The sequence below is a fragment of the Hyperoodon ampullatus genome, assembly GCF_949752795.1.
Source record: "Hyperoodon ampullatus genome assembly, chromosome: X".
Taxonomy (NCBI): domain Eukaryota; kingdom Metazoa; phylum Chordata; class Mammalia; order Artiodactyla; family Ziphiidae; genus Hyperoodon; species Hyperoodon ampullatus.
In genome coordinates, this window is record NC_136913.1 from 40,215,387 (window position 1) to 40,240,948 (window position 25,562).

The 25,562-nt window shown below is 42.9% G+C and overlaps 1 protein-coding gene across 1 annotated transcript in view; it reads left to right on the top strand.

Moving 5' to 3' along the window:
• The window catches only part of MAOA (monoamine oxidase A), a gene marked incomplete at both ends in the record, with an annotated part of 73,696 nt that overhangs the window by 43,190 nt on the left and 4,944 nt on the right, over positions 1-25,562 (top strand). The window contains 7 exons of the mRNA XM_079728000.1: positions 5,001-5,105; positions 6,024-6,115; positions 13,001-13,142; positions 16,105-16,254; positions 16,685-16,844; positions 17,714-17,810; positions 21,433-21,486. Of these exons, the coding sequence (XP_079584126.1) occupies positions 5,001-5,105; positions 6,024-6,115; positions 13,001-13,142; positions 16,105-16,254; positions 16,685-16,844; positions 17,714-17,810; positions 21,433-21,486 (800 nt within the window). The remainder of the gene's footprint in view (positions 1-5,000; positions 5,106-6,023; positions 6,116-13,000; positions 13,143-16,104; positions 16,255-16,684; positions 16,845-17,713; positions 17,811-21,432; positions 21,487-25,562) is intronic.

Genomic DNA, 25,562 nt, shown 5'->3' on the forward strand with positions numbered 1-25,562 from the left:
ATATCTGTTTATTTTCAAGATGATTAAAGAAAAATATTTGGCAGCTTTCCTCCTTGGCCTATGATATTCTTTAATACCACTCATTTCCTTTTTTTTTAATATATAAATTTATTTATTTATTTATTTATTTATTTTTGGCTGCGTTGGGTCTTCGTTGCTGCATGTGGGCTTTCTCTAGTTGCGGCGAGCAGGGGCTACTTTTCATTGCGGTGCTCGGGCTTCTCATTGCGGTGGCTTCTCTTGTTGCGGAGCATGGGCTCTAGGCGCACGGGCTTCAGTAGTTGTGGCTTGCGGGCTATAGAGTGCAGGCTCATTAGTTGTGGCGCGTGGGCTTCGTTGCTCCGCGGCATGTGGGATCTTCCCGGACCAGGGCTCAAACCTGTGTCCCCTGCATTGGCAGGTGGATTATTAACCACTGCTCCATCAGGGAAGTCCCAACACTCATTTCCTTTTGTTTAACTAAACTATAAAAGTACAGAGAGCTGAAATTCTCCAACGTGCCAATCGGTGAATGCTACTTGCTGGCTTATCTTATAGGACCAACAATAAAGAATGATGTGGGAGCCACAAACTATCCTCTCTTTATTTTTGAGCTTTATATAAATGGACTCATACTACATGTATTCTTTGACTTGCTTCTTTCACCAACATTTTTTTTTTTGCCACGCTGCATGGCTTGTGGGATCTTAGTCCCCAACCAGGGATTGAACCTGGGGCCCTGGTAGTGACAGTGCCGAGTCCTAACCACTGGATTGCCAGGAAGTTCCTGCACCAACATATTTTAAAGATATCAATACATCCATGTTGATTGGTGTTGTTCACAGTTTATTCATTTTCACTGCTCCACAATGGACATTAGTGTGTGTCTTAGTCCATTTATATAAAGCTGAAAAATAGGCAAAAGAAAACAGTGTATCATCTACGCATGTATACAGGGCAGATGGAAGAAAAGAAAAGGAATGGTAAACACAAAATTCACTACAGTGGCTCCCTCTTGTGCAGAGGGAGCTGGACGTGATGGGGAGAAGCACATGACGTACTAAATTTCTGGTGATATCACGCTTCTCAACTTGGATGGTGTGCACATGGTTGTTCATTTCTATTATTCCTCTTTAAGCTATCTATTTTTTATCATATATGGCATATTTCATAATAAAATGTTAATAACATAAAATAGCTTGCTCAGTAGCATCAGCGCGTTAAGAACGCCCTCCCCCTGCCCTAATTGGGCGGGCGTCCAAGAAATTTAAAAAATTAAATTAAAATAAAACAACTGTCCTCTCCTGGCAATAGTCTCCCTTTATTATGAACACTGGTAGATTGAAGGTGTGGTTTCTCAAAGGAACTTAAGTATTTGGGGCACAATTCCAGGGACACTGTATTCTACTGGACATCAACTTCTGCTGTGTCACAGACATTTTAGAGATTAAAGGCCACTTAGTAAGGGTAGGAAGGTTTCATAGTATAGGCACAAAATGGAACTTGACTTTTACCCAAGATTTTTTTTAATTTTTATTTTTAAAGAGCAGTAGCCATGTAGAAGTATTCCAGGAGATCCTGCCTCACACTCTTAGGTCTTAAAGGCATTTCTTGCTGAGAAGTGGTTTAGGATTGCAAAACAGCTGACACTTTTGTGAGAAAACTATAGAATCACATTTAAGATACTGAGAAGGTCTGTTCACAAGCAGTTCTCACGCAGCCAAGAGCCATCTCCAGGCCCTCCCATTGCCCTACTTTAGAGATTTACACATGCAAAAAGTAGTCTTGAGTTGTTTAGTTTAGACGCAGGCCATGGAGGAAATAAGCATTCCAGGGGCTTGTGAGAAAGGAAGAGGTACGTGCCTGTTCCCACATACATGCATTTCTTTAGCAAATTTAGATTTTTCTGTGGAATGAAAGTAGAGAAGCCAGGGCTTCCCTGGTGGTGCAGTGGTTAAGAATCCGCCTGCCAATGCAGGGGACACGGGCTTGAGCCCTGGTCCGGGAAGATCCCACATGCCGCGGAGCAACTAAGCCCGTGCACCACAACTACTGAGCCTGTGCTCTAGAGCCTGCGAGCCACAACTACTGAGCCCGTTCGCCTAGAGCCCGTGCTCCTCAACAAGAGAAGCCACCAAAGTGAGAAGCCCACGCACCTCAACGAAGAGTAGTCCCCGCTTGCCGCAAATAGAGAAAGCCCACGCAGCAACAAAGACCCAACGTAGCCCCCACACACAAAAAAAAAGAGTAGAAAAACCAAAAACTGCTAAGAGTGAAACACTCATGAAATCCTTTTATCAACTTGGTGCCTCTGTCAATAGCATAAAAATTAATATCATGGTGGGCCTTTATGATCTTCTTTTAAAATATTCCATGGCTCCCATTTCTTAAAAAGATTGCCAGGCTAGACCCTTCTCTTTCCCTGAACTCTTCACCTCTCCTGCCACCTCTCTTTGTTTATCAAAGCTCAGATCATGGGGTCTTTAGGACCTTGTGTGAAATCATATTCTGGTTGGTATCATCCCGTGAAGAAGTTCATTGGGAATGTGGGACACATTTTGTTGAATTTTATTTATAGTACTTAATGTCTCCAGATGATTAAGCATATTGAAGGTTTTTTTAAAACAATTTTTTTCAAAGCAAAGATCAGTTTGGTATGAGACTATTACTTGAACATAAGGAACATATAGATTTTTCCCGATTTCAATTAAGGGAAGAATTATAACAAGAACCAACTGTTCTGAAGGCTGCCCGTGATCTATTACTTAACCCAGTCTCTCTCCTCTCCCTAGTTATTTTTGTGTCTGCCTGTTTCTCTCAGAACATGCTTCTGCATTTTCCAAAGTTGACCCTGATACCCCAGAGCTTCTTAGTTTCCTTGTTTATTCCTTAGAAACATAAAAGATGTGTGGAAGATTTATAAGTTTCACATTTCAAAGTTCTCATTCTTTTAATCAGGAAGTTTAAGATGTCTCTAGGACAAAGGTATCTCAACATTCCATCAACCATATAGGAAGCTGGAAATCTCAAGGTTTATAAACAAGGGTTTTGGGAGCAGGAAATTTCTGTCCTACTGTTTTCTAGATAATATCTCTGGGCTTTAGTTTCCTCATTTATAAAATGGGAATATTAATAGTTCTTGCCTCCAGAGGGTTGGGGTGAGCATTACATGAGATAATGCACATGAAGAGCTTAGGCCAGTACCAGGCATGGAAAAAGATCGCAATAAATGTTAGTAATAATGGCGGTGATGGTGGTAGTGATGATGATAAAGGATTTGGAGTCTTAAAAAGTTATATTGGAGCACTGCAGCATAGCATTTTCAGATAAGAAATCAGGTCACATAATCTGCCAAGGTTATTTGAGTTTGCTACTGTGGAAGAGAAAATTACTTCTTTGTCACTTAATATCTGCCATATATTCTTACTCAGTTGGAGTGTGTGTGTATGAATGTGCGCACATGAATGCAAATGCTCTTATGTCTCATGTCCCTGCCTTGATGGTCAGGAGTTTTGCTTTAGCCCTTTTTTTTTTAAATCCAGCTCTTAATATTGTTCAGTGCACACAGTAGCCTTTCTACAAATATTGAATATGTTTCTATTTGATAAAATCAAAATCTTGTGGAAAATTGTATTAATAGACAATGTTTTCACCTTATGAAGGTTTACAAGATGTTTTAAAGAAAAAGGAATTAAATTAGGAAATAAAGGGAATTCCCTAGCAGTCCAGTGGTTAGAACTCTGTGCTTCCACTGCAGAGGGCAAAGGTTCAATCCCTGGTCAGAGAGCTAAGATCCTGCAAGCTGTGCGGTGCGACCAAAAAAAAAAAAAAAAAAAAAAAAGGGAATAAAGTCTTAGAAACTATCTAGACATGCTCTCTTTTCCTAAGGATTCACCCTCCCCTCACAGTATCACAGTGCCTGTCACACAACTGAAATGAAGTAAATGGCCGCTAATAATTAGCTGTCTTTGTGTTGGAGGTTTTGGTACCAAGCAATAGAAACCAACTCAGGCTCACAAGAGAGGATTTACTGAAAGGATATCAGAGGGCCCACAAAATCAATGGGAGGCTAAAGGGCCACACTTGGGAATGGGCAGAGACCAGGGAAACTCTAGCAGTTTAGGGGCAGGAACCACAACCATGGTCTTTATAGCAGGAAGCATCTGCTCAGCATGCTGCCATGGGGAAGGAGAACCCAGAGTCAACTTTCTTCTGTGCTTGGGTGACCCATTGCAGGGTCAGAGTCCTCTGAGAGTGTGTGATTGGCCAAACTCATATCACAGACTCACAGCCTGGCCGAGGCGGGAGAAAGAACCTAACCCATCACCTTCTGTAATGGGAGATGGTACCCAGGACTGTCCTTTCTACACATCTATTCACAGAGGAGAAGATTCAGTTTCCCAAGAAGAAACCAAAGTGCTTACTAGGAAAGGGGAACAGATGCTGGACAACCCAAAACGGCAAATGCCCATTATTCTACGTTTCTAATATTTTGATTCTTGACTTTGGGCATGGTCCATAGTCTAGTCAGTCTTTATTTAGCCTGTGTGAACCTTAAGACATAGTTTGAGATATTCCACTTTGTTATTCCAGTCCTGTATGTGGTCCAAAGACAGTCCTCCATGTCAGATCCTGCTCTCATCTGAGTGGGAACATCCATTCAAAGAGATTAGATAGGAACTCAGGAGCTGAGAATATTGTGGCATCAATATGAGATACTAGGATGAGCTACCTTTATTTATTTGTTTGTTTGTTTGTTTATTCTATGTAAGTAGAAACAAGTTCAAGGCTATTATTTCCTGTAAATTAAAAACGGGTAATATAACACCAGGGAAATCTTGCTAATCTAATTGAAATTTGGGGTTGTATAGGTCAAATATATTTACTGTCCATCAAAGGTGATCTTTTTGACACAGTAGAGAATCCTGTTTCCTTGAAAATGGCTCTTAGGCTGGTTGGTTTGGGATTTTTTGAATGTCATCCTAATTTAAGGTATTATTCTTTGCTTTTAAATGTTACAGGGGAGAACTTATCCATTTCGGGGTGCCTTCCCTCCAGTGTGGAATCCCATTGCCTATCTGGATTACAACAATCTGTGGCGGACAATGGATAACATGGGAAAGGAGGTAAAGTGTGTGTGCAGCTTGCACATGACCTGTTACTGAAATATCAATAGCAAATGTTTAGTATCCATCCTTCCACAGTGCAGGGAACATTGCTCTGGATGTTGATGCATATCATTTCCAGTGTACCCAACAACTCTGCCAAGCTGTTAGTATTTCTACTTTACAAATGAAGAAAATCAGTGCCAAGGGGTTACATAATTTCCCCAAGACCACACAACAAGGGACAGGATTCAAACCCACATGTCTCTGATACTAATGTGTGTGCCTGTGTTTTCAACCTATGCCACTGAGATTTTTTTTTTTTTTTTTTTTTTTTTTGGCGGTACACGGGCCTCTCATTGTTGTGGCCTCTCCCGTTGCGGAGCACAGGCTCCGGATGCGCAGGCTCAGCGGCCATGGCTCACGGGCCCAGCCACTCCACGGCACGTGGGATCCTCCCAGACCAGGGCACGAACTCGCGTCCCCTGCATCGGCAGGCGGACTCTCAACCACTGTGCCACCAGGGAAGCCCTGCCACTGAGAATTTATGTGACATATTTTTGCCGGGAGTCCTACATATAGTGATCTTATCCATATGTTATGCCACTTGAGATAGTAAAGGAGAGAAGGATTTGTTTCCCCAAAGTTTTAAAATGGGTGTTAGCTTTCACTAATAATTATGATGTTGACCATCATAATTACATATTAACTTATACATATATTTATGTATTATTATTATTATTTTGGCAACAGCATTAAGGCATAGAATCCAAAGAGCTATCCATCCCAAACCCACCGCTATCTATACATAGAATTCTATGCCAATCACAGTCCAACATAGACAGAGAAACCAGTTTTCAGAGGTTCTCCTGAGGGCCTCTTGGCAGGGCAGTGGGCAGTAACCATCAGACCTAAATGTGGGCCCTTCTTTCTCTGCAGATTCCAGCTGATGCACCGTGGGAGGCACCACATGCGGAGGAATGGGATAAGATGACCATGAAAGACCTCATCGAAAAAATCTGCTGGACAAAGTAACCTTGACTATTTAAAACATTTTTTTATCTTCCCTTCAGATCGTTCCTATCCTATCTTGAACTGCAGTGTTTTTCTTCATAAGTTATAGGAAAAAAGTTAAGAGGAAACTTAATGACCTTTCCATCAGTAGCAACTTTGGGGGCCCTTTAGACACTCAGAGCAGGATTGAACATAAAATGAATCTAAAACATAAGAAGAAAAGTAGGTGAAGGAAGCTGAACTTTTTTTTTAACGAAACGGTTGTATGCTTTGCAATAAAAGAAGTAATTGTGTTTTCAGATAATATAGAGGTCAGCTACAGAAGCAATTTGGAAAGATATTAAAGTAATTTCATATAAATATAGAAGAACTGGAGGGAAGCTAGTCTATATTAATGAAAAATATAGGGCTTCCCTGGTGGCACAGTGGTTGAGAGTCCGCCTGCCGATGCAGGGGACACGGGTTCGTGCCCCGATCTGGGAAGATCCCACATGCCGCGGAGCGGCTGGGCCCGTGAGCCATGGCTGCTGAGCCTGTGCGTCCAGAGCCTGTACTCCGCAACGGGAGAGGCCACAACAGTGAGAGGCCCGCGTATCGCAAAAAAAAAAAAAAAATATATATATATATATATATATATATATATATAAACTATACGTTTTCACTGAGAATCTGTGTTATTAGCTGAGTTACTTACAGATCATTCAGCCAGCATTTTGGGGCTCCTATGTGAAGGCACAGTATGTAGCACTGAGGAATGGTGGTGAACTTGTTAGGCATGGCCCCTAACCTCACGGAGTTGATATATTTTTAGCAGGAGAGACTGTCATTATACACATATTACATAATTCTAGGAGAGACTGAAACTGGGAACCTGACCTGTCTGATGGCAAAGGAGAGATTCCTTGTTGAAGCGATCTTTAAACAGAAACCAAGGAGTTAGTACATCAACTAAGAATGAGCCACAGAGGATGGGAAGGGACAGGAAAGGATGGATGGTGTTGGGGCAAGGAATCTTCCAGGAATGCGCCCTAATGGATGTGGAAAACAGGAAAGATAGATGGTGTGAGAGGATGGTATCTTCCATGAATAAGCCATAATAGATGGGGGGAGACAGGAAGGGTGGATGCTGTGGGAATTAAGAATCTTCATGGAAGGTGCCATAGTGGATGGGGGAAGACAGGAAGGGTGTTTAGAGTGGGGAAGTGTTATCTTGCAGGATGTGTAACAGTGGATGGGGGAGTTAGGAAGAGTGGACGGTGTGCGGAGGTGGTATATTCCAGGAATGATCTAGTAGATGAGGGAAACAAGAAAATGGATGTTGTGAGGGGATGGTATCTTTCAGGAATGAGCCACAGTGGATGGAAGGAGACAGGAAAGATGGGTGGTGTATGCAGATGGTATCTTCCAAGAATGAGCCAGTTGATGGGAAAGAAAGGAAGAGTGTGAGGATGGTGTGACGTGATGGTATCTTCAGGAATGAGCAGCAGTGGATGGGGAGATAGGAGGGTGGATGGGTCGGATTGTGTCTTCCAGGAATGAGCTATAGTGCATGAGGGGAGACAGAAAGGATGTATAGTGCAGTAGGATGATATCTTCCAGGAGTGAGCCATTAACCATGGAGGGGGACAGGAAGGGTGGATAGTGTGTGGGGTTGGTACATTCATGAATAAACCATATTGTATGCAGGGGACAGGAACAGTGGATGGTGTGGCAGAATGGTCTCTTCTGAGAGTAAGCCACTGTTGACAGGGGAAACAGGAAAGATGGATGGTGTGGGAAGATGGTATGTGCCAGGAATGAGCCATAGTGCGTGGGTAGAGACAGGAAGGATAGATGGTGTGGTGGGATGGTGTCTTCCAGGATAAGCCACAGTAGATGGGGGGAGGGTATGTGGTGTGGGGATAGTATCTTTGGGGAATGTACCAGTTGGTGGAGGATATAAGAGATATATTATGTGAGATGATGGTATCTTTCAGGAATGAGTCACAGAGGATGGGGGGAGAGAGGAAAGAGGGATGGTATGTGTAGATGGTATCTTCCAAGAATAAGTCGGTTGATGGAGGAGACAGGAAGAGTGGATGCTGTGGGGAGATGATATCTTCCACGAATAAAGTCAGCTGATGGGTGGGACAGGAAGAGTATGGTGTGAGGGGATGGTATCATCAAGGAATGAGCAACAGTGGATGGTGGAGAAAGTAAGGATGGATGATGTGAATGATGATATCTTTCTGGAATGAGCCACAGTGGATGGGCATAGATGGAGAAAGGTGGATGATGTGACAGGATGGTATCTTCCAGAAATAAGCCATAGTGCATAAGGGAGACAGTAAGGATGGTTAATTTGGTGGATGGTGTCACCAGGAATGAACCACAGTGCATGGGGGAAAGGGAAAGGATGGACAGTGTGGTGGTATGGTATCTTCCAGGAATGAGCCAGTTGATGGGAGAGAAAGGAGGAGTGGGTGGTGTGAGAGGATGGTGTCTTCCAGGAGTAAGCCACAGTGCATGGAGGGAGACATGAAAGATGGATGGTTTGTTGGACTGATATCTTCCAGGAAAGAGCCATAGTGCAAGGGGAGAGACAGGAAGGATGGATCCTGTGGGGGATGTTATTGTTACCAAGTCCAAGCTCTCTTTGCTCGCCACACGACAGGCCAATGAATCGGAGATGAGGTGTTGAGGCAAGGAATATGACTTTATTCAGAAAGCCTGCAGACCGAGAAGATGGCGGACTAGTGTCTCTGAAAAACCATCTCCTCGGAGTCTGGATGCCAGTTTCTTCTATAGAATCAGAGAGGGAGAGGCGGTGAGGAAGTAAAGTAAAAGGGCCGGGCTTCCCTGGTGGCGCAGTGGTTGAGAGTCCGCCTGCCGATGCAGGGAACACGGGTTCATGCCCCGGTCCGGGAAGATCCCACATGCCGCGGATAGGCTGGGCCCGTGAGCCATGGCCGCTGGGCCTGCGCGTCTGGAGCCTGTGCTCCGCGGTGGAAGAGGCCACAACAGTAAGAGGCCCGCGTACCGCAAAAAAAAAAAAAAGGCCATCAGTCTTGCAAAACATCTCCTGGAATGACCAGCCTCTGTGAGGGGATGTGTTAGTTTCTTCTTTCTTGCAGCCATTCATGGGTGGGCGGGGTCAGATTGTCTCCCTGTGAGCTGAACAGCAGAGGGGCAGGGTTCCCTGAGGCAGGCCATTATGTATGATTAGAATAACAAAAGCAACGAAAAGCAAAGGTTAAAGTCAAAGAAACAGGTCCAATGTGGAGTCCGATTTAGCTCTTTCCTGTTACATTACGTTCCAGGATTAACCCATAGTTGATGGTGGGGACAGGATGAGTGTATGGTATCTATCAAGAATGAGCCACTGTGGATGTGGGAGACAGAAAAGATGGATGGTATGGGAGGATGGTTGTTCTAGGAGTGAGACATAGAGGATGGGGGTTGGGGAGGAAGGGTGCATGGTGTGGAGGAATGGTATATTCCAGGAATGAGCCACAGAGTGTAGGGGGAGATGGTAAGGATGGATGAGATAGGGGGATTTATGTTCCTGGAATGAGATGCAATTAATGGGGGCAGACAGCAAGGGTAGATGGTGTGGGTAGATGGTGTGGGAAGATGTTGTCTTCCAGTAATGAGTCAGTTTTGGGGAGAGACTAGAAGTTTCCATGGTATCTTCTAGCAATGAAGGAGAGTGAGTTGGGGGGGGGGGGCAGGGGCCGACAGGAAAGCTAGATGGTTTGAGGGGAAGGTATCTTTCAGGAATGAGCTACAGTGACTGTAGGGGGAAACAGGAAGGGTGGATGAGGTGGGGGCAAGGTACCTTCTAGAACTGAGACAGTGTTGGGGGAGATAGGAATGATGCATGGTGTGAGAGACTCCATCTTCCAAGAATGAGCCACAGTGGATTGTGGTTATATGGGAAAATATATGGTGTGGGAGGATGGTATCTTCCAGGAATGAACCACAGTGGATAGGGGGAGACAGTAAGGGGGTAGATGGTGTGAGGGGATGGTATATGCCAGGATTAAACCATAGTGGATGGTGGGTTGCAGGAAGGATGGATGGTGTGGGAAGATGGTATCTACCAGGAATGTCCGACTGTGGATGTGGGAAACAGAAAAGATGGATGGTGTGGGAGGATGGTATGTCCCAGGAGTCAGCCATAGTTGATGGGGGGGGGGGCAAAAAGGTGGATGGTGTGAGAACATGGTATCTTCCAGGTGTGAGCCATTGTGAATGGGATGATACCATCTCCTCATACTCTTCCTGTCTTCCCCCATCTACTATGGCTCATTCCTGGAAGATACCATTCCCCCCACCTATCCACCTTTCTGTCTTCCCCTACCTGCTGTGACTAATTCCAGGAAGATACCACGTCCTCACACCATCCACTATTCCTTTCTCCCCCATCAACTGGCTCATTCCTGGAAGATACCATACTAACATACAATGAACGCTCCTGTCTCCCCCCTTTCTACTGTGATTCATTCCTGGGCCACACCATCCCCTCTTCCTTCCCCCACCCCATCACTGAGGCTCATTCCAGGAAGATACCATTCACCACATCTTCCAGGTATGAGCCACAGTGGGTAGGGGAAGAGGGGAAGGATGGATGACGTGGGGGGATGGTATGCCTAGGATTAAACCATAGTGCATGGAAAGGATAGGAAGAGTGGATGGCATGGGGGGATGGTATCTTCCAGGAATCAGTGACTGTAGATGGGGAAGACAGGAAAGATGGATGATGTTTGGATGGTATGTGCCTGGAATGAGCCATAGTATGTAGGGGGGAGACTGGAAGAGTGATGGTGTGAGGAGATGGTGTGGTCCAGGAATGAACCATAGTAAAATGGGGGGAAACAGAAGGGTTGATTATATGTTGAGATGATATCTTTCAAGAATGAGCCAGTTGATGGGAGAGGCAGGAATAGTGGATGGAGTGAGGATATGGTATCTCCCAGGAATGAACCACAGTGCATGAGGGGAGACAGGAATGATGAGTGGTGTGTGTTTGGGGGGGAAGGGTGGCATCTTCCAGTAATGCACCAGTTATGTGGGGGGGGGGGTTGTCTACAGGAAGATTAGATGGTATGGTTGTGTGAGGAGATGGTATCTTCCAGGAATGAGCCACAGTGATGGGGGATATAGCAGGAGTAATATAGTGAGGGAACTGGTATCTTCCAAGATGAGATACAGTGGTTAGGAGGAGACAGGAAGCCATTGGAGTGATGGCATCTTCCAGGAAGGAACCACAGCACTTGGTGGGGGAATGCTACAGGAAGAGTGGATGGTGTGAAAGGGTGGTATCATGAGGCATGAACCACAGTGATTGAGGGGAGACAGGTAGGGTGAATGTTCTGGGTGCAAGGTATCAGGTAGGGATGAGCCACACTGGATGGACTGTATGCACGATAGATGAGTGATGTGGGGGATGGTATCTTTCAGGAATGAGCCACTGTGGATGGGGGTGGGGGACAGGTTGGTGCATGCTGGGTGTGAACAATGGTATCTTCCAGGAATGAATCACAGTATATGGGGGATACAGGAAAGATGGATGATGTAGGAGGATGGTATCTTCCAGGAATGACCTGCAATTAATGGTGGGGGACTGTCAGAAAGGATAGATGGTGAGGGGGATGCTTTCCTCCAATGATGTATCAGTTATTGAGAGACAGGAAGAGTGAATGGTATCTTAAAGGAATGAGCCAATTGATGGGGGATACAGGACTGAAGGATGGATGGTGTTGGGGGATGATATATCTTCCACAAATGAGCACAGTGGATGAGTGGAGATCAGACATGTGGGTATGGGGAGGATATATGTTCCAGAAATGAGTCACAATGAATTGGATAAAACAGGACCCAATAGATGGTGTGGGGTGTTGGTATCTCACAGGGGTGAGCCACAATGATGGGGGAAGACTGGAAAGATGGATGATGTAGTGAATGGTATCTTTCAGGAATAAGCCATAGTGGATGGAGGAGACAGGAGATATGGTTAGTGAGGGGGATGATGTTCCAGTAGTGAGCCTTAGTAGATGGGGAAAAATAATGAAGGGGAGGGATGGTTTCTTTCAGGAATGAATCCTGAATGATGGGATGGATGGAAGGATAAATGGTTGAGGCATGGTATTTTCCAGTTATTAGCCACAGATAATGGCGGGAAATGTGAAGGTTGGATAGTGTGAGAAATGCTCCCCCCGCCCCCCCCCCCAGTATAGAGAACAGGGAACAGCTTCTGAAGGCCCTGAGATGGGGAGATTGACATGTTTTAGCAATGAGTGGATAGTATACCTGGACCATAAAGATGCCATGAGGAAGTGGTGGAATGAGAGTTTGGAGAACTTGTTGACAGGTTGATGGTGCAAGATATATTGGCCATATTCAAGACTTTTGCCTTTTGCTCTGAATGTCACTGAAGGATTTTAAGCAGAGTGGGGTTTTATTTGTTTGTTTCTTTAAGTTTTGGACTGTTAAAAGACTTAATTGGCTGTAATGTAGAGAAGGATCATGAGGGCCCAGGAGCAGCCACCATTGTTTTAAGCCAGGTGAGGGACAGTGGTAGCCTGGACCAGGGTGGGAGCAGGGGGGGTGTTAAGGAGAGAAAGTTTGTTCAAATAAATGAAGACAATATCCTTAATGAACTCTGACAAGCATATTAACCCTTTAGATTGCATTGGGATTAGCATGTTTGGACTAACCCATAATTTCCTAAAAGTAAGGGAAAAGTTTATTTTCCCCAAGAGTTAAAATCTGCATTCCTTCAGAAATTGAGTCCATGAGTTGTTTTTTCTCAAAAGCAATAGAACTGTTTTCCAGCCATGCTAAATTGTGTTTTAAAAAGGTAATGTCCTGTGAAGCATGTACGTATTTACTCCTGACTTCCGCTCTTGTTCTGTGACCAGGACTGCTAGGCAGTTTGCATCTCTCTTTGTGAATATCAATGTGACCTCTGAACCCCACGAGGTGTCTGCCCTGTGGTTCTTGTGGTATGTGAAGCAGTGTGGAGGCACCACTCGGATATTCTCCATTACCAATGGGGGCCAGGTATGGAGTGTCCATTCTCACGCTAAACTTCATTTGTGATCTTGCCCTCATCGAGTGCAGTACCTTAATACTTGCTTCTATATTTTGAAACATGAGTGAATTTGAAACATGGATTTTTGAAACGATCTCCAAAAAACTTTTCTGAAAACAAAATTTCTCATTTCCTTTTCTTGTTCCTGAAAATAAGTTCACAACTAAAGAATGTTTCATTTTGAATTCATTAGGTTTGAGGAATTCAGTTCCTTCCTTTTGGAAGAAGGTAAAATTAGACTATTTATGTAGGAGGAGCTAAATTACTAAAATCATCTTATTTCCAAAAATTTCTAGTACTTGTAAAATTGTACTTAAAGTCATCTCTGTTCCAGACATGAGGCTTTTTTGTCCCATTCTGTGTCTCGGAGTTATTATTTTATGTTGACTGTTACAGAATGGAAGTGACTATTCTTTCTTCTAATTCAAGTGATAGATATATTGGTTACTCTTTCAATAGTAAATTCTACATCTTGGCTTCTAAATTTTTGCTGCCCACTAGCATTTGCCCAGCTTCCGTACTACTTCCATTACTGATGAATGAACTCATTTGACTCACTGGCTGGCCACACAGCAAACCAGTGGTGAAACCAGAATCTTAATTCCCTGATTTTCCAGATTCTGAGATTCTTTGTTTCAAGGCTATCGTTTATCGGAAAAAAATGGATATCTCTTTTCTAGGAATGTTATGCCTCGATGGGCTAAGGTTTAATTAGGATCAGTTTACTTCTAACTTATGTTCTGTTTCATAGTGTGAGGTGTAGAGTCCTTGTCAACTGAGTGAAATGTTCCTCTCCTTGGGAGATCTCCAGAAGTCCCCAAGTTGTTCTTGTGGTCCCAAGAGTTATTGCCCATTTGACCCTTAGCTTTAGCAAACTTAAGGCAGTTGCATTTTTTAAGTGTCTTTACACTTAGAAATCCCACATTATTCTTTTTAACCTATATTTTACTTTCTGAGATATCGTGACTCGTATTTTATATTTACATCCCTCATTCAGGGGAGCCAAGATACTTCTAGGCAAACTCCACATGACCTTTTGGAGGGCACAGTTCACATTATGAATCTCAGACCATTATCACAGTATCTTTACAAAGAACTTAGACTTATCCTTTAATAGTTTAGTTCAATAAATACTAGACGTGAAGGAGTGGATAGTGAACACAAATGGAAATAGTTCATGGTCTTTCCACTATACTAACATTCAAAGTAACTCTTGGAAAACAGAAGTCACATTATAAATTAAATGGTCCCAGTTTTGTGAGGAAGGATGGATCATGAATTTAGGGCTAAACTGCTTTGGGAATATTTTTATAAAGAACTGTGGTTGTGTCATTAGAACAATAGCCAGTTATTCAAGTGTAAGAATCATTCTGTGGCTGCTGACACAGGCTTTCTGGAAGAAGGTGATTGTCAAATGTCTGGCTTTTCTTCAGTCTACCCACATGTATTTGTAACCATTCAAAGAATCTTCTACAGCAGGCTAAAAACATTCCCCCTGGTTCTTACAAGATGCACTGTATTAAGAACTGACCTTAGATTAATCTGGAAGCATGACCATGGTGAGTGTAGCACTTGTGGTCTTACAGAGCTGCTCAGGGGAACTGTTTCACAGTGTCTGGAGGAACAGGCAGATGCTTAGTTTTCACCCTTCGGCCCCCCGCAGTGAAACTTCCAGGCATTTTGGCAAAAATTTCTCAAGAGCTGAGGTTGGGATTCTTAGAACATCATTTGGTGATGACCAGGTGATCCTTGAGGACACCATGAGCCTGTTCTGCCTAGACAACCCTGGGCTGGGACTTTAAGAAACCAAGGGGAGTTAGAAACCACATCCCCATCTCAGTGAAACTAGAAAAAAATAATTAATTAAAAAAAAAGAAATCTTCTGAAAGTTTAGATTCCCATACAGACTATGAAGCCAAGGCCCCCCTACCCATTGGCTGCTGGGTCACATGTGGGCCTTTTTGGTTCCAAAAATCACGCAACTTCATGTCTGCTATATTGTTTGTGTCTTCTAATGAGCCTAATGCCAGGGCCTTGCCCACTGAAGGAGATCAATCAAGGGTTGTTGTCTTGAGTTGAACAGTTTTTAGCAAAGAGAAGGTCATTATCGTTTGTGTTTATACTTGGAACATAAAGAATAAAGACAAAAGCTTCACCTATAATCTCACCCTGTCTACTGTTAACATTTTAGTGTATTTCCTCATTAAGATTATACCATATAAGTGGTTTATATATTTCACTTTTTCACTATTAAATTATTAAAAATATCAAAAGAAAGAAAGAAAGAAAGAAAAACCGCATCCCCTGGGAGAAGCGCAGCATCCTCCCTGTCCCAGGGTTCCCTCCATGCACTGCACTCTTGGGCACTTGAAGCCCACAGACTTGCTGTTATTTGCATTCGGTCAAGGTGCCAGTGGTATAGGGGAACCTTCCTTCTGATTCTGTGATTTTATTTTAAATTTTTATTGGGGTATAGTTGACTTGCAATGTTGTGTTAGTTTCAGGTGTACAGCAAAGTGAATCAGTTATACATATGCATATGTCCACTCTTTTTTAGGTTCTTTTCCCACATAGGCCATTACAGAGTATTGAGTAGAGTTCCCTGTGCTATACAGTAGGTCCTTATTGGTTATCCATTTTATATATAGTAGTGTGTATGTGTCAATCCCAATCTCCCCATTTATCCCTCCCCCGCCATTCTGTGATTTTATAAGCTGGTAAGAGCTTTTCGTCACCAGACGCTGTGTAGAGCATGATGATTGGGGTATCTTGGTAGACTGCCTCTGTCCTAATGAGTTCTTCCAATAGTTAAGGGTGCAGAGGGTGGAGGTATGGCCTGTGACTTTCTGGAGGTTTCTGATCAGCAGTAAATATGATCTTCCTTCCTTGGGCTTTTATAACATTTCCTTTCCTGCCTGCCTTCTCCTGTAGGAACGGAAGTTTGTAGGTGGATCTGGTCAAGTAAGCGAGCGGATAATGCACCTCCTCGGGGACAGAGTGAAGCTGAGGTGTCCTGTCACCTATGTTGACCAGTCAGGTGACAACATCATGATAGAGACGTTGAATCATCAACTTTATGAGGTAATTCAGTTTTGTCAAAAAAGAGCGTATATAATGGGACTTCCCTGGTGGTCCATTGGTTAGGACTCCCCGCTTGCACAGCAGGGGGCACAGGTTCGATCCCTGGTGGGGGAACTAAGATCCTGCATGCCGCACATCAAGGCCAAAAAAAAAAGAGAACCTTATATTAAATAGGTCTCCTGTCTTCTGCAGCTTCTAACCAAATATAATCCAAGCAGTGGCGTAATTAATGCTGGCGTATTTCTGACTCGGTCTTCCAAATTACCAGCCTTGGTCAACTGCCTTATTCTGTTTTGTTGCCTCACAGTGGCCTCATACTGTACATTGTTACCGCTTACTGTCATTCAAAATGGCAAATGTGATGTTTCACTCTCCCTGCAAAGATTGCGACTCAACGTTTGAGATGGTATCTTGTGTCTGTGTGTTTTAGTGCCGATACGTAATTAGTGCCGTCCCTCCAACTTTGACTGCCAAGATACACTTCAGACCAGAGCTTCCTTCAGAGAGAAACCAGTTAATTCAGCGTCTTCCAATGGGGGCTATCATTAAGTGCATGATGTATTACAAGGAGGCCTTTTGGAAGAAAAAGGGTAGGTTGCACTTATTCATGTTTAAATTGTATTAAGCGAAGACCATGCTCTTTTAGGAACATTTTATGCTACACACTGAACAGAAAAAAAGATAAGTGTTTCCAGTTGGTAGAGAAAGGATCAGAAATCTCAGTCCGTCCACTCCTCATAGCCCCGGGCAACACAAAATGACCCCAAGAGCGCTTGATGGCAGTGAGGGGGAAGGAAGAGGTCCCTCTGGTCACAGGACCACATTGACCAGACCCCCGGCATATGTCTCATGAGCAGAGACAAAGGAGCACCATGGAAAGAGCACTCCTTTGAAGTTACACATCCCTGGTCTCCACTTGCTTACTAGCTGTGTGGCCTCAAATGATACTTCACCTCTCTCAGCCTCAGCCTCTGTGTCAAATGGTAACAATGAGACCTGCCATTGGGGTGTTGTGAGGATAAAATGAGGCAGAGTCTGGGCAGATATGGTGTCTGTTGTTGCTAAGCCTTCAGCTCATACTCAAAGGATTCCTTCCTGCCACTTCTTCCATGGTTTCACAGGGGTGATTCCCTCTAACACACCCCCCTCTTTCCCATGTATTCCAGGACTCCAGGGCCATCTTCATTTTACTCATACACTGATCATACCTGACCTTTATATAAAGGTCATCGAGATGGGTCATTTTCTAATGTGTCTGGGTGACCGACCAAACATCCTTGTATGGTCAGTGTGCGTATTTAATAGGAAATAACTTCTAGAGTTGGGGCAAAGACCAATAGTTTAAGATTTGCCTTCCTCTTAGCAAAAGAGTTATATATATATATATATATATATATAATCTCCCTCTTAAATCTCTGGTGAGGTTACTCAATCTCCTATTGATTTTCTTCTGGTTAAGATTACTGTGGCTGTATGATCATCGAAGATGAGGAAGCTCCGATTTCAATTACCCTGGATGACACCAAACCAGATGGATCGCTGCCCGCCATCATGGGGTAAGTTAGAGCTGGGTGTTCCGCATTTTTCAAACTCTGTTGGTGTATTGGTGTGTGTGCTGACAGAACATGTTGTTTTGGATTAGAGCTCAAGCAATGCTAAATAACCCTACAGACAATTTATGTCATGTTTCCATGTATGAAAATATTAGAGTAATAGAGTATGTGGCACAAGAACACTGAGAAACTTTACTAAAATTAACACCACTTTGAACTTGTGCCCATATGTTTCTTTCCCCCATAAACTTACACGCGGAGGTCAGAGTGAAAAGCGCAGCTAGACAGGTGGGGTGGTAGACCACCTTGCCTACAGGATGTTGACAACCATTCTGGAATGAGAACTGCTTTATCCTGTAAAACCTTCCAAAGTTATGTTTTCTGGGCTTTATTCCTTTCTCCATTCTAGACATCACTACCTAGCAAATGTCAATATGTTAATTGTTGGAATTCCCTGGTGGTCCAGTGGTTAGGACTCCACGCTTTTGCCACCGAGGGCCCGGATTCGATCCCTGGCCGAGGAACTAATATCCCACAAGCTGTGTGGCACAGCCAAAAAAAAAAAAAAAAAAGTGAAGAAAAATATGTTAATTGTTACCCTGGGAGATAAGATGGATGACTAATGAGAAAGTGCAGTTCAAAGGAGAGCCAGGCCTTGAGTGTAGGGCACTTTTTCCAGTAGGTTACTCTATGACTACTTCACCAGGGATGGGCCAGGGCAAGGTTCTGTGTCTGGAAGAGGAGGACTCTTTTTCTCTCCTACCCTCTCCTCACACAGCTGCTCTGCCCTCTGGAGACTAGGGGTCCAGAGAGGGAATCGGGGCTCCCACAAAGAAATTTCTAAGGAGTGCCGTAGCCTCCCAGTTGCCATGTCTTTTAGTCCTCCTCAAAGCAATACAAACAAAAGGGCTATTTATTCTACCACATTGCAATAAAAGAGCACAGCTTCTATAGCAGTCAGTGACTTTTAGAAACCAGTGGTTTTCCCCTTCACCCCGAGGAGAGTTGAGCTCATGTGCATTGCATCACTGAAGGGAAATTACAAAATCAAAAGGAGCAGACCCATGACCCTAGGGACTTAGAAAAAGGCTATGCTACTGGACTGCCAACAAGACATTTTATCACCACTTCTCTGGCTGTAAAATATAAGAAATAGCACCAGCCTCCCTGGTAAGGGCAGGTGCTCACAATGTAAAGACTATAGGAACATTGCACCCTGTTCATCTCTGACCCCCCTGGGCAAGAAAATACATAGATTGTTTGGGCAGTTTGCCATCGCCTTCTATGTGCCAAAGAAATGCAGGAGGTTGAGGAAGAGGTTTCAGGAGACTTGTCGGTCAAGATCAATCCAACTGTAGATGAAAGAATATTGATGTTGTTCTTGCCCTGGGTATTAAATATTGTGGCATCTGCTCTTCTGGCTTTTCTTTACGTTTATTAACAAGGACATGTATTGCAGAAGCCTTCTAGGTGGTAACGGGCTTATTTAGGCAGTTCCTAGAACGTGATACTCTGATCTGTTTTATCTGGACAATTGCTTCCACCCTGTTCTTGCCTTGAAGCTATATTGCCTCTACCCTGCTCTTTGCTCTAGGCAATGAAAGCCTTGAAGACAGGGGTGGTATAATTGCCCAGCACTGTTTATGGTAACTAGTGCCTTTTGGAAACTAGAAAGGACCTTGTACTTTAGAGCTGTGAAATGTTCCCAACCCAAAGCCAGGATGTTTAATTTCTCCAATAAAACACCAAAGAAAGTTCAATGATAGTTGTCCATTGTTACAATTAGATCAAAGAGGTTATTTCATTCATGACTTGAGATTTGACAGATATAGCCAACCCTAACTGCCCTTTAGAAAAGAAATTGCAAAAAGCACCCAAGATCTAAAAGGGTTTTCAGATAAATCATTTCATCTTTTATCAGATGTTGGTGATTTTCATTGAAATACTGCATAAGTCTAAAATGATTGATTCTTGCAGAAACCTAAAATTTAACTAAAATCATTACCAGCAAGCCACAACATAAAGTGTTAGTTAAATCAACCAAAATCATGACTATGTCCCCAGAAGTTCAATGGTTCAAATTTCTTAAACAGTCCACAGCTTTGTATCTTTGCTTCCCAGAATGATCTCGAATAACAACTCTAAAGGAATTGCCAATCAAATTGAGGAACAGTTTAATTGGGAGGGGGGCTTGAGGGAGAGGATGAAATACCTGTTTTCAGCCCTCGCATTTTCAGTCTTGATCTACTTGTCTTTTCAGTCTAGAACAAAAAAATACAATTTTAAAACTTTTTTTTTTTTTTTTTTTTTGCGGTATGCGGGCCTCTCACTGTTGTGGCCTCTCCCGTTGCGGAGCACAGGCTCCGGACGCGCAGGCTCAGCGGCCATGGCTCACGGGCCCAGCCGCTCCGTGGCATGTGGGACCCTCCCGTACCGGGGCATGAAGCCGTGTCCCCTGCAACGGCAGGCGGACTCTCAACCACTGCGCCACCAGGGAAGCCCTAAAACTTTTTTTAAATGGAGAAATAATTTCATTGTCCTTTAGCTCATTTGGATTTTTTGAAAGCTTTCTAATGATAGTATAACTAAAGATTTCTTGTCACAATTCAATTCTTTAAAATATACATGCAATTAGTAATATCAGTATAATAAATAGAATCTATTTGATTAAAGGGAAGCAGAGAGATTATAACTGAGTTTTACTGAGTCACTGAATTTGAGGACTGTGCTAGGCCAGTTTTCCAGGAAGTCAACTCCGAGATGGAGATTTGGGTGCAGGAGGTTCTTCAGGAACTGCTATGGGGGAAAGGGAAGGAATCAGGATTGCACAGAGGGAGAGGCTGGGCTCCGGTGTTGCCCCAACAGAGGCCAAAGCCATCCCTTGGGAAGCTCTGGAGCGGGGATGGCCCTTCAGAGGTGTCTGCACTGAGGCGAGGGGGTGGGCTTTGGTACCCACCACACTCCGGAGCCAGTCATTCTGGGAAGGGATGGGACCTTGCGCCAGGCAGTTCTCTGCTACAGAGTGCAATTGCTAGGGAGGGGTTTGGTTGTGAGCTGAGGGTAATGAGCATTTGGTCCTGAAGAAGGATCTGGGTGGCCCACCATGGCAGCCACTACAGGCACTTTTTTTTTATGGCCACGCCTCGTGGCATATGGGATCTTATTGCTCCCCAACCGAGGATCGAACCCATGCCCCCTGCAGTGGAGGCACAGAATCCTAACCACTGGACCGCCAGGGAATTCCCAACAAGCACTTATTGATATTTGTTTTTCCAGCTTTTATCAAGTACTTGGCAGACAGCAACAGTCATTACCAGGATAATCATTTAAAGCAACATTAATTCACCTGATGGTTCATTTCCTACTGTATGCCAAGGACTGTGCTAAACTTTTGGGGTAAAATATTGAGTAGGAGGTGACCCGTCCTTTAGGATCCCACAGGCTAGCAGGAAGGACAGAGAGGCAGATAAAGACAGTCTGGCATTTGCTCTAGTAGAGGGAAATAATGGGAGGGTGTGGGAGAGTTTACTAATGCCTGAGTAGGTGGAGGCAAGAACACTTAAAGAGACAACTCTTCAGATAAACCACTGTCGCCTAATCATTCAAATGTAACCTCTCTCTCCAGCTTCATCCTTGCTCGAAAAGCTGACCGCCTTGCTAAAGTCCATAAAGAACTAAGGTAAGTATTTACACCTGAAACGTATAAAAGGTTAGCTTTATATTGTGCTTGTTGCACTAACAACAGGATAACGGCATTATGAAAAACGCAATAATTCATTAATCTCAAAATCCCAACAAATCAACCTTTTTGTATTTCGCTATGCCCCCTTGACTCAGTCCTTGCCCATATGCGTCTATCAATTTAGTGTCACATCTTTGTGTTCAATTTACAGTGGTTGAGAGGTAGGCTTTCCCAGTAAATGGATGGAGAAAAATCATTAAAAAAAAGTTAGCTGTGAATAAAGCTTAAGAGGCCAAGTCCCAATCACCTTGCCAGACCATTAGTCCTTCTCCAAGGTTCTCTGACATGTACTTTTTCTGAAAAGCAAATCCATACATAGGTCTTCCAACCTATTCCAACTTGTATACATAAAAGTATGCTCCTTTGATTATCTGGGATACAGCTCTGATGTTCCCTTCTCCCAAGAGCTTCCTAGTAGAAAACAATTATTTTAGGACAATGACTTTTTTCTTTTTTTCTCCCTTTCTCTCCTTCTGTTTTTTTGTATTTGTTTTGCTTTGTTTTGCACTGGAATCCTTTGTTCAAGTAAAATCTTACCTGGAACTCTTACCTGGAAACACTCATTAGGCTGTTGGGGGGCTGCCTCTGGACATTTCTGGGCTTCCCTTCTTTAGGGTAACCCTAAATCCTTTGTTAGCTTTTGAAGAGGGCCAATACGCATGCAAATGTATACTTCTCTCTGCATTTGATTTAAAAATTAAGCAGCAAATCCACTACCAGCCCTTGCCTTGAGAGTTACTTTGATGACTTTGCAAGTCAGAGAAAGGCTGCAGAAGTTCCCATGTTTGCACACGGATTTGTTTATTTGAGCAGCCATGAGACTTGATGTCAGGAAGGGGGAACCCTTTTATTGTTCACCTACTCACTCAATAGAGGAAGAATTTGGGGGTCCAGTGATGGGGAATGATTTGTTCAAGGCTCCGCAGCTAGCTTCTGACAAAGTCAGAAATAGCATCTAATGTGTGCTTTTTTTCATTACGTCACACTAAGCTTGACATTTTCTTTTGGATTTCCTGCTTTCCCTCCTTATTAATAGTAAAATAAATACCAGCCTGAATGTAGACATTTGGTTATGATTCCACATAGCGGCTAAACTTCTCAAAATTCTTATAAGGCAAAAACCCTTAGAACTCCGAATGTCATTGACTAAAGTAATGGTTCTCAGGACCAACTGCATCAACATTTCCTAAAGAATGTTTGGAAAATTTTTCTGAGGCTGATAGATTATGATTTGGTAGGTTAGGGGTGGGGCCCGAGTACTTGTATTTTTTAACAAGCCTTTTGAGTGATTATGATGAGCAGCCAGATTTAGAAACCCGTGGGTAAATTCAACTTGCACAATGACCTCTTTTGGCCATCATTTAAAGTATGTTCTGTTGGGACTTCCCTGGTGGCGCAGTGGTTAAGAATCTGCCTGCCAATGAGGGGGCACAGGTTCAAGCCCTGGTCTGGGAAGATCCCACACGCCACGGAGCAACTAAGCCCGTGCGCCACAACTACTGAGGCTGCGCTCTAGAGCCCACAAGTCACAGCTACTGAGCCTGCGTGCTGCAACTACTGAAGCCCGTGCACCTGGAGCCTGTGCTCTGCAACAAGAGAAGCCACCGTAATGAGAAGCCCGTGCACTGCAACGAAGAGTAGCCCCCGCGCGCTGCAACTAGAGAAAGCCCGCGCGCAGCAACGAAGACCCAACACAGCCAAAAATTAATTAATTAATTAATTTTAAAAAAATAGTGAAGTATGTTGTGTTATTTTTAGAGTCCAGCTAATCAATCAGTGCATTGCTCCAACATCCTTATCTTATATGACTTTTCTAAAAAAATTTTATATTAATGGGAGGAAGGGATGGAGAAGATAATTTCCTGATGTGTTTGTATGAACTAATCCTTGACTCATTTAATAATGTGAACTATAGTAAATAATGACTTATATTTCTGTTATTACTAGTTTATTGTTCTTGAATGAAAAATTGCCTACGAAGTAGGTTGATTAGATTTTAAGGTTCACTCTGTTTTAACAAAGATTTTATTATTTTTTATATACTGAAAATAAGTTAAGCATTATTAAGTTTTTCAGAATAATGATTGTCAATACTTTTGTTTTCTAATTGACTCAAAATGTCAGAATTATTTCTTGTAACACTCATGTGAAGTAGGTAAGAATCAGTCACCTATCTTATTATAGCATAGGAAAGATGGTACCATACTTGGCTGAGGATGGATTTTGATTCAGTAAATTTTTATTGAGCACTTACTATAGGAGGGATGCTCAGGAGAGTAGACCCTCGACCTGCCATTAATTAGCTGAGTGATATTGAGCCAGTCTCTTCAGTGCACTGAGCCTCAGCCTCCTTATGTCTGAAATGAGGGGCTTGGATTAGACAGAGAGAGACAGTCAGGTGGACAGTAGTCTTGAGACTTCTTCCAGTTCTGCCTTTCCTTTATCATTATTGATCTGTAGTATGAACAGCTCCTTGAAGGAGCTGTATAAATGGTGTAAGTGTGAGCATTTGGATAAATTTATAAAGTTACATTTTTGTCCCACATTATTCAGAGAGATTGGGGACACATTTAAAAAATATTTTCTAATATAACTTGGCAACATTAAATTGGCATCTTTTTTTTTTTTTTTTGGCTGTGCTGCACGGCTTGCGGGATCTTAGTTCCCCGACCAGGGATCAAACCCGGGCCCCATGCAGTGAAAGTGCAGAGTCCTAACCACTGGACCTCCGGGGAATTCCAAAATTGGCGTCTTTTAAAATCTGTTTATTACTAATAACTATAACTTTCCCTTCCCCCCTTTCTTCCCGGCTCAACAATGTTTTGCCGTTTGTCTCTTTAGCTTCTAATGCTTGTCTTACAGATTTGAATTAAACCCTTTGCCATATTTTTTTACAGTTGCTTATTAGCCTGTAAAAAATATTTTGGAGCACTTTTTAAAAACGTTTTATTGGGGTATAGTTGATTTACAATGTTGTGTTAGTTTCAGGTGTATATCCACTCTTTTTTAGATTCTTTTCCCATATAGGTCATTACAGACTTTTGGGTAGAGTTCCCTGTGCTATACAGTAGCTCCTTATTATGTTGGAGCACTTTCAGTATTTAAATTATATAAAGACTAAAGAAGGTAAACACCTAAAGTATATAACTGGATCAGTGGGAATCTGTTCAAACAATTCCCGAAATAGAACCATTCATTTCTAAAATGGGTGATTTTAGTAAATTAGAACTTTTTAATTTCACCAAGAGTGGTTGTGAGTTTAAAATGTATCTGTTTCAAGAAGTGCTTAGATAAATTAAGCTACTGATTTTTAAGATATAAGATGTGCCATGTTCTGTGCTGGTCATTTACATAATGAATTATGCAGGTGACCAAAGACTGTTTGAGGTAACATCACATAGCACATCATGCCCACCCACCCCCCAGATGCCCTTTGGACGCAGTACTGTGTCCACAGACCATTCTGTCAAATGACAGGTTATTAGTTTGGAATAACCGTAGGCCTCTCCTGATGTAGCATATTTTACGTTATGTTTAAAAGATTAAATGGGGACTTCCCTGGCAGTCCAGTGGTTAAGACTCTGCGCTTCCACTGCAGGGGGTGCGATTCGATCCCTGGTTGGGGAACTAAGATCCCACGTGCCATGCGGTGCCACACACACAAAAAAAGATTAAATGAGTTTTATATGTTCATAGATCTTTAAAACATAAATATAGAATAGTTAAAAGACACCATCATACTTACTATAGACTTGTAAAAGAGATTATTTTAGAATTTTACATATTCCAGAAAAGTGACTTAGAATCAATTCCTAAAACTGAATTTAATCTCATTTTCCCCATTTTAACTGAATAGATATGGTATTAGGTAGTGAAAGAGGCAAAAATGTAAAAGAGAAGAAAAATTCTGTTGCATCTTCAAAGCACATGACTGTATTCAGGAAAAGAGTTAATCTGAGTGCAGAGATTCATGGAACTGTTCATACAGAAGGCCATTGATTTTAATTTTTCCC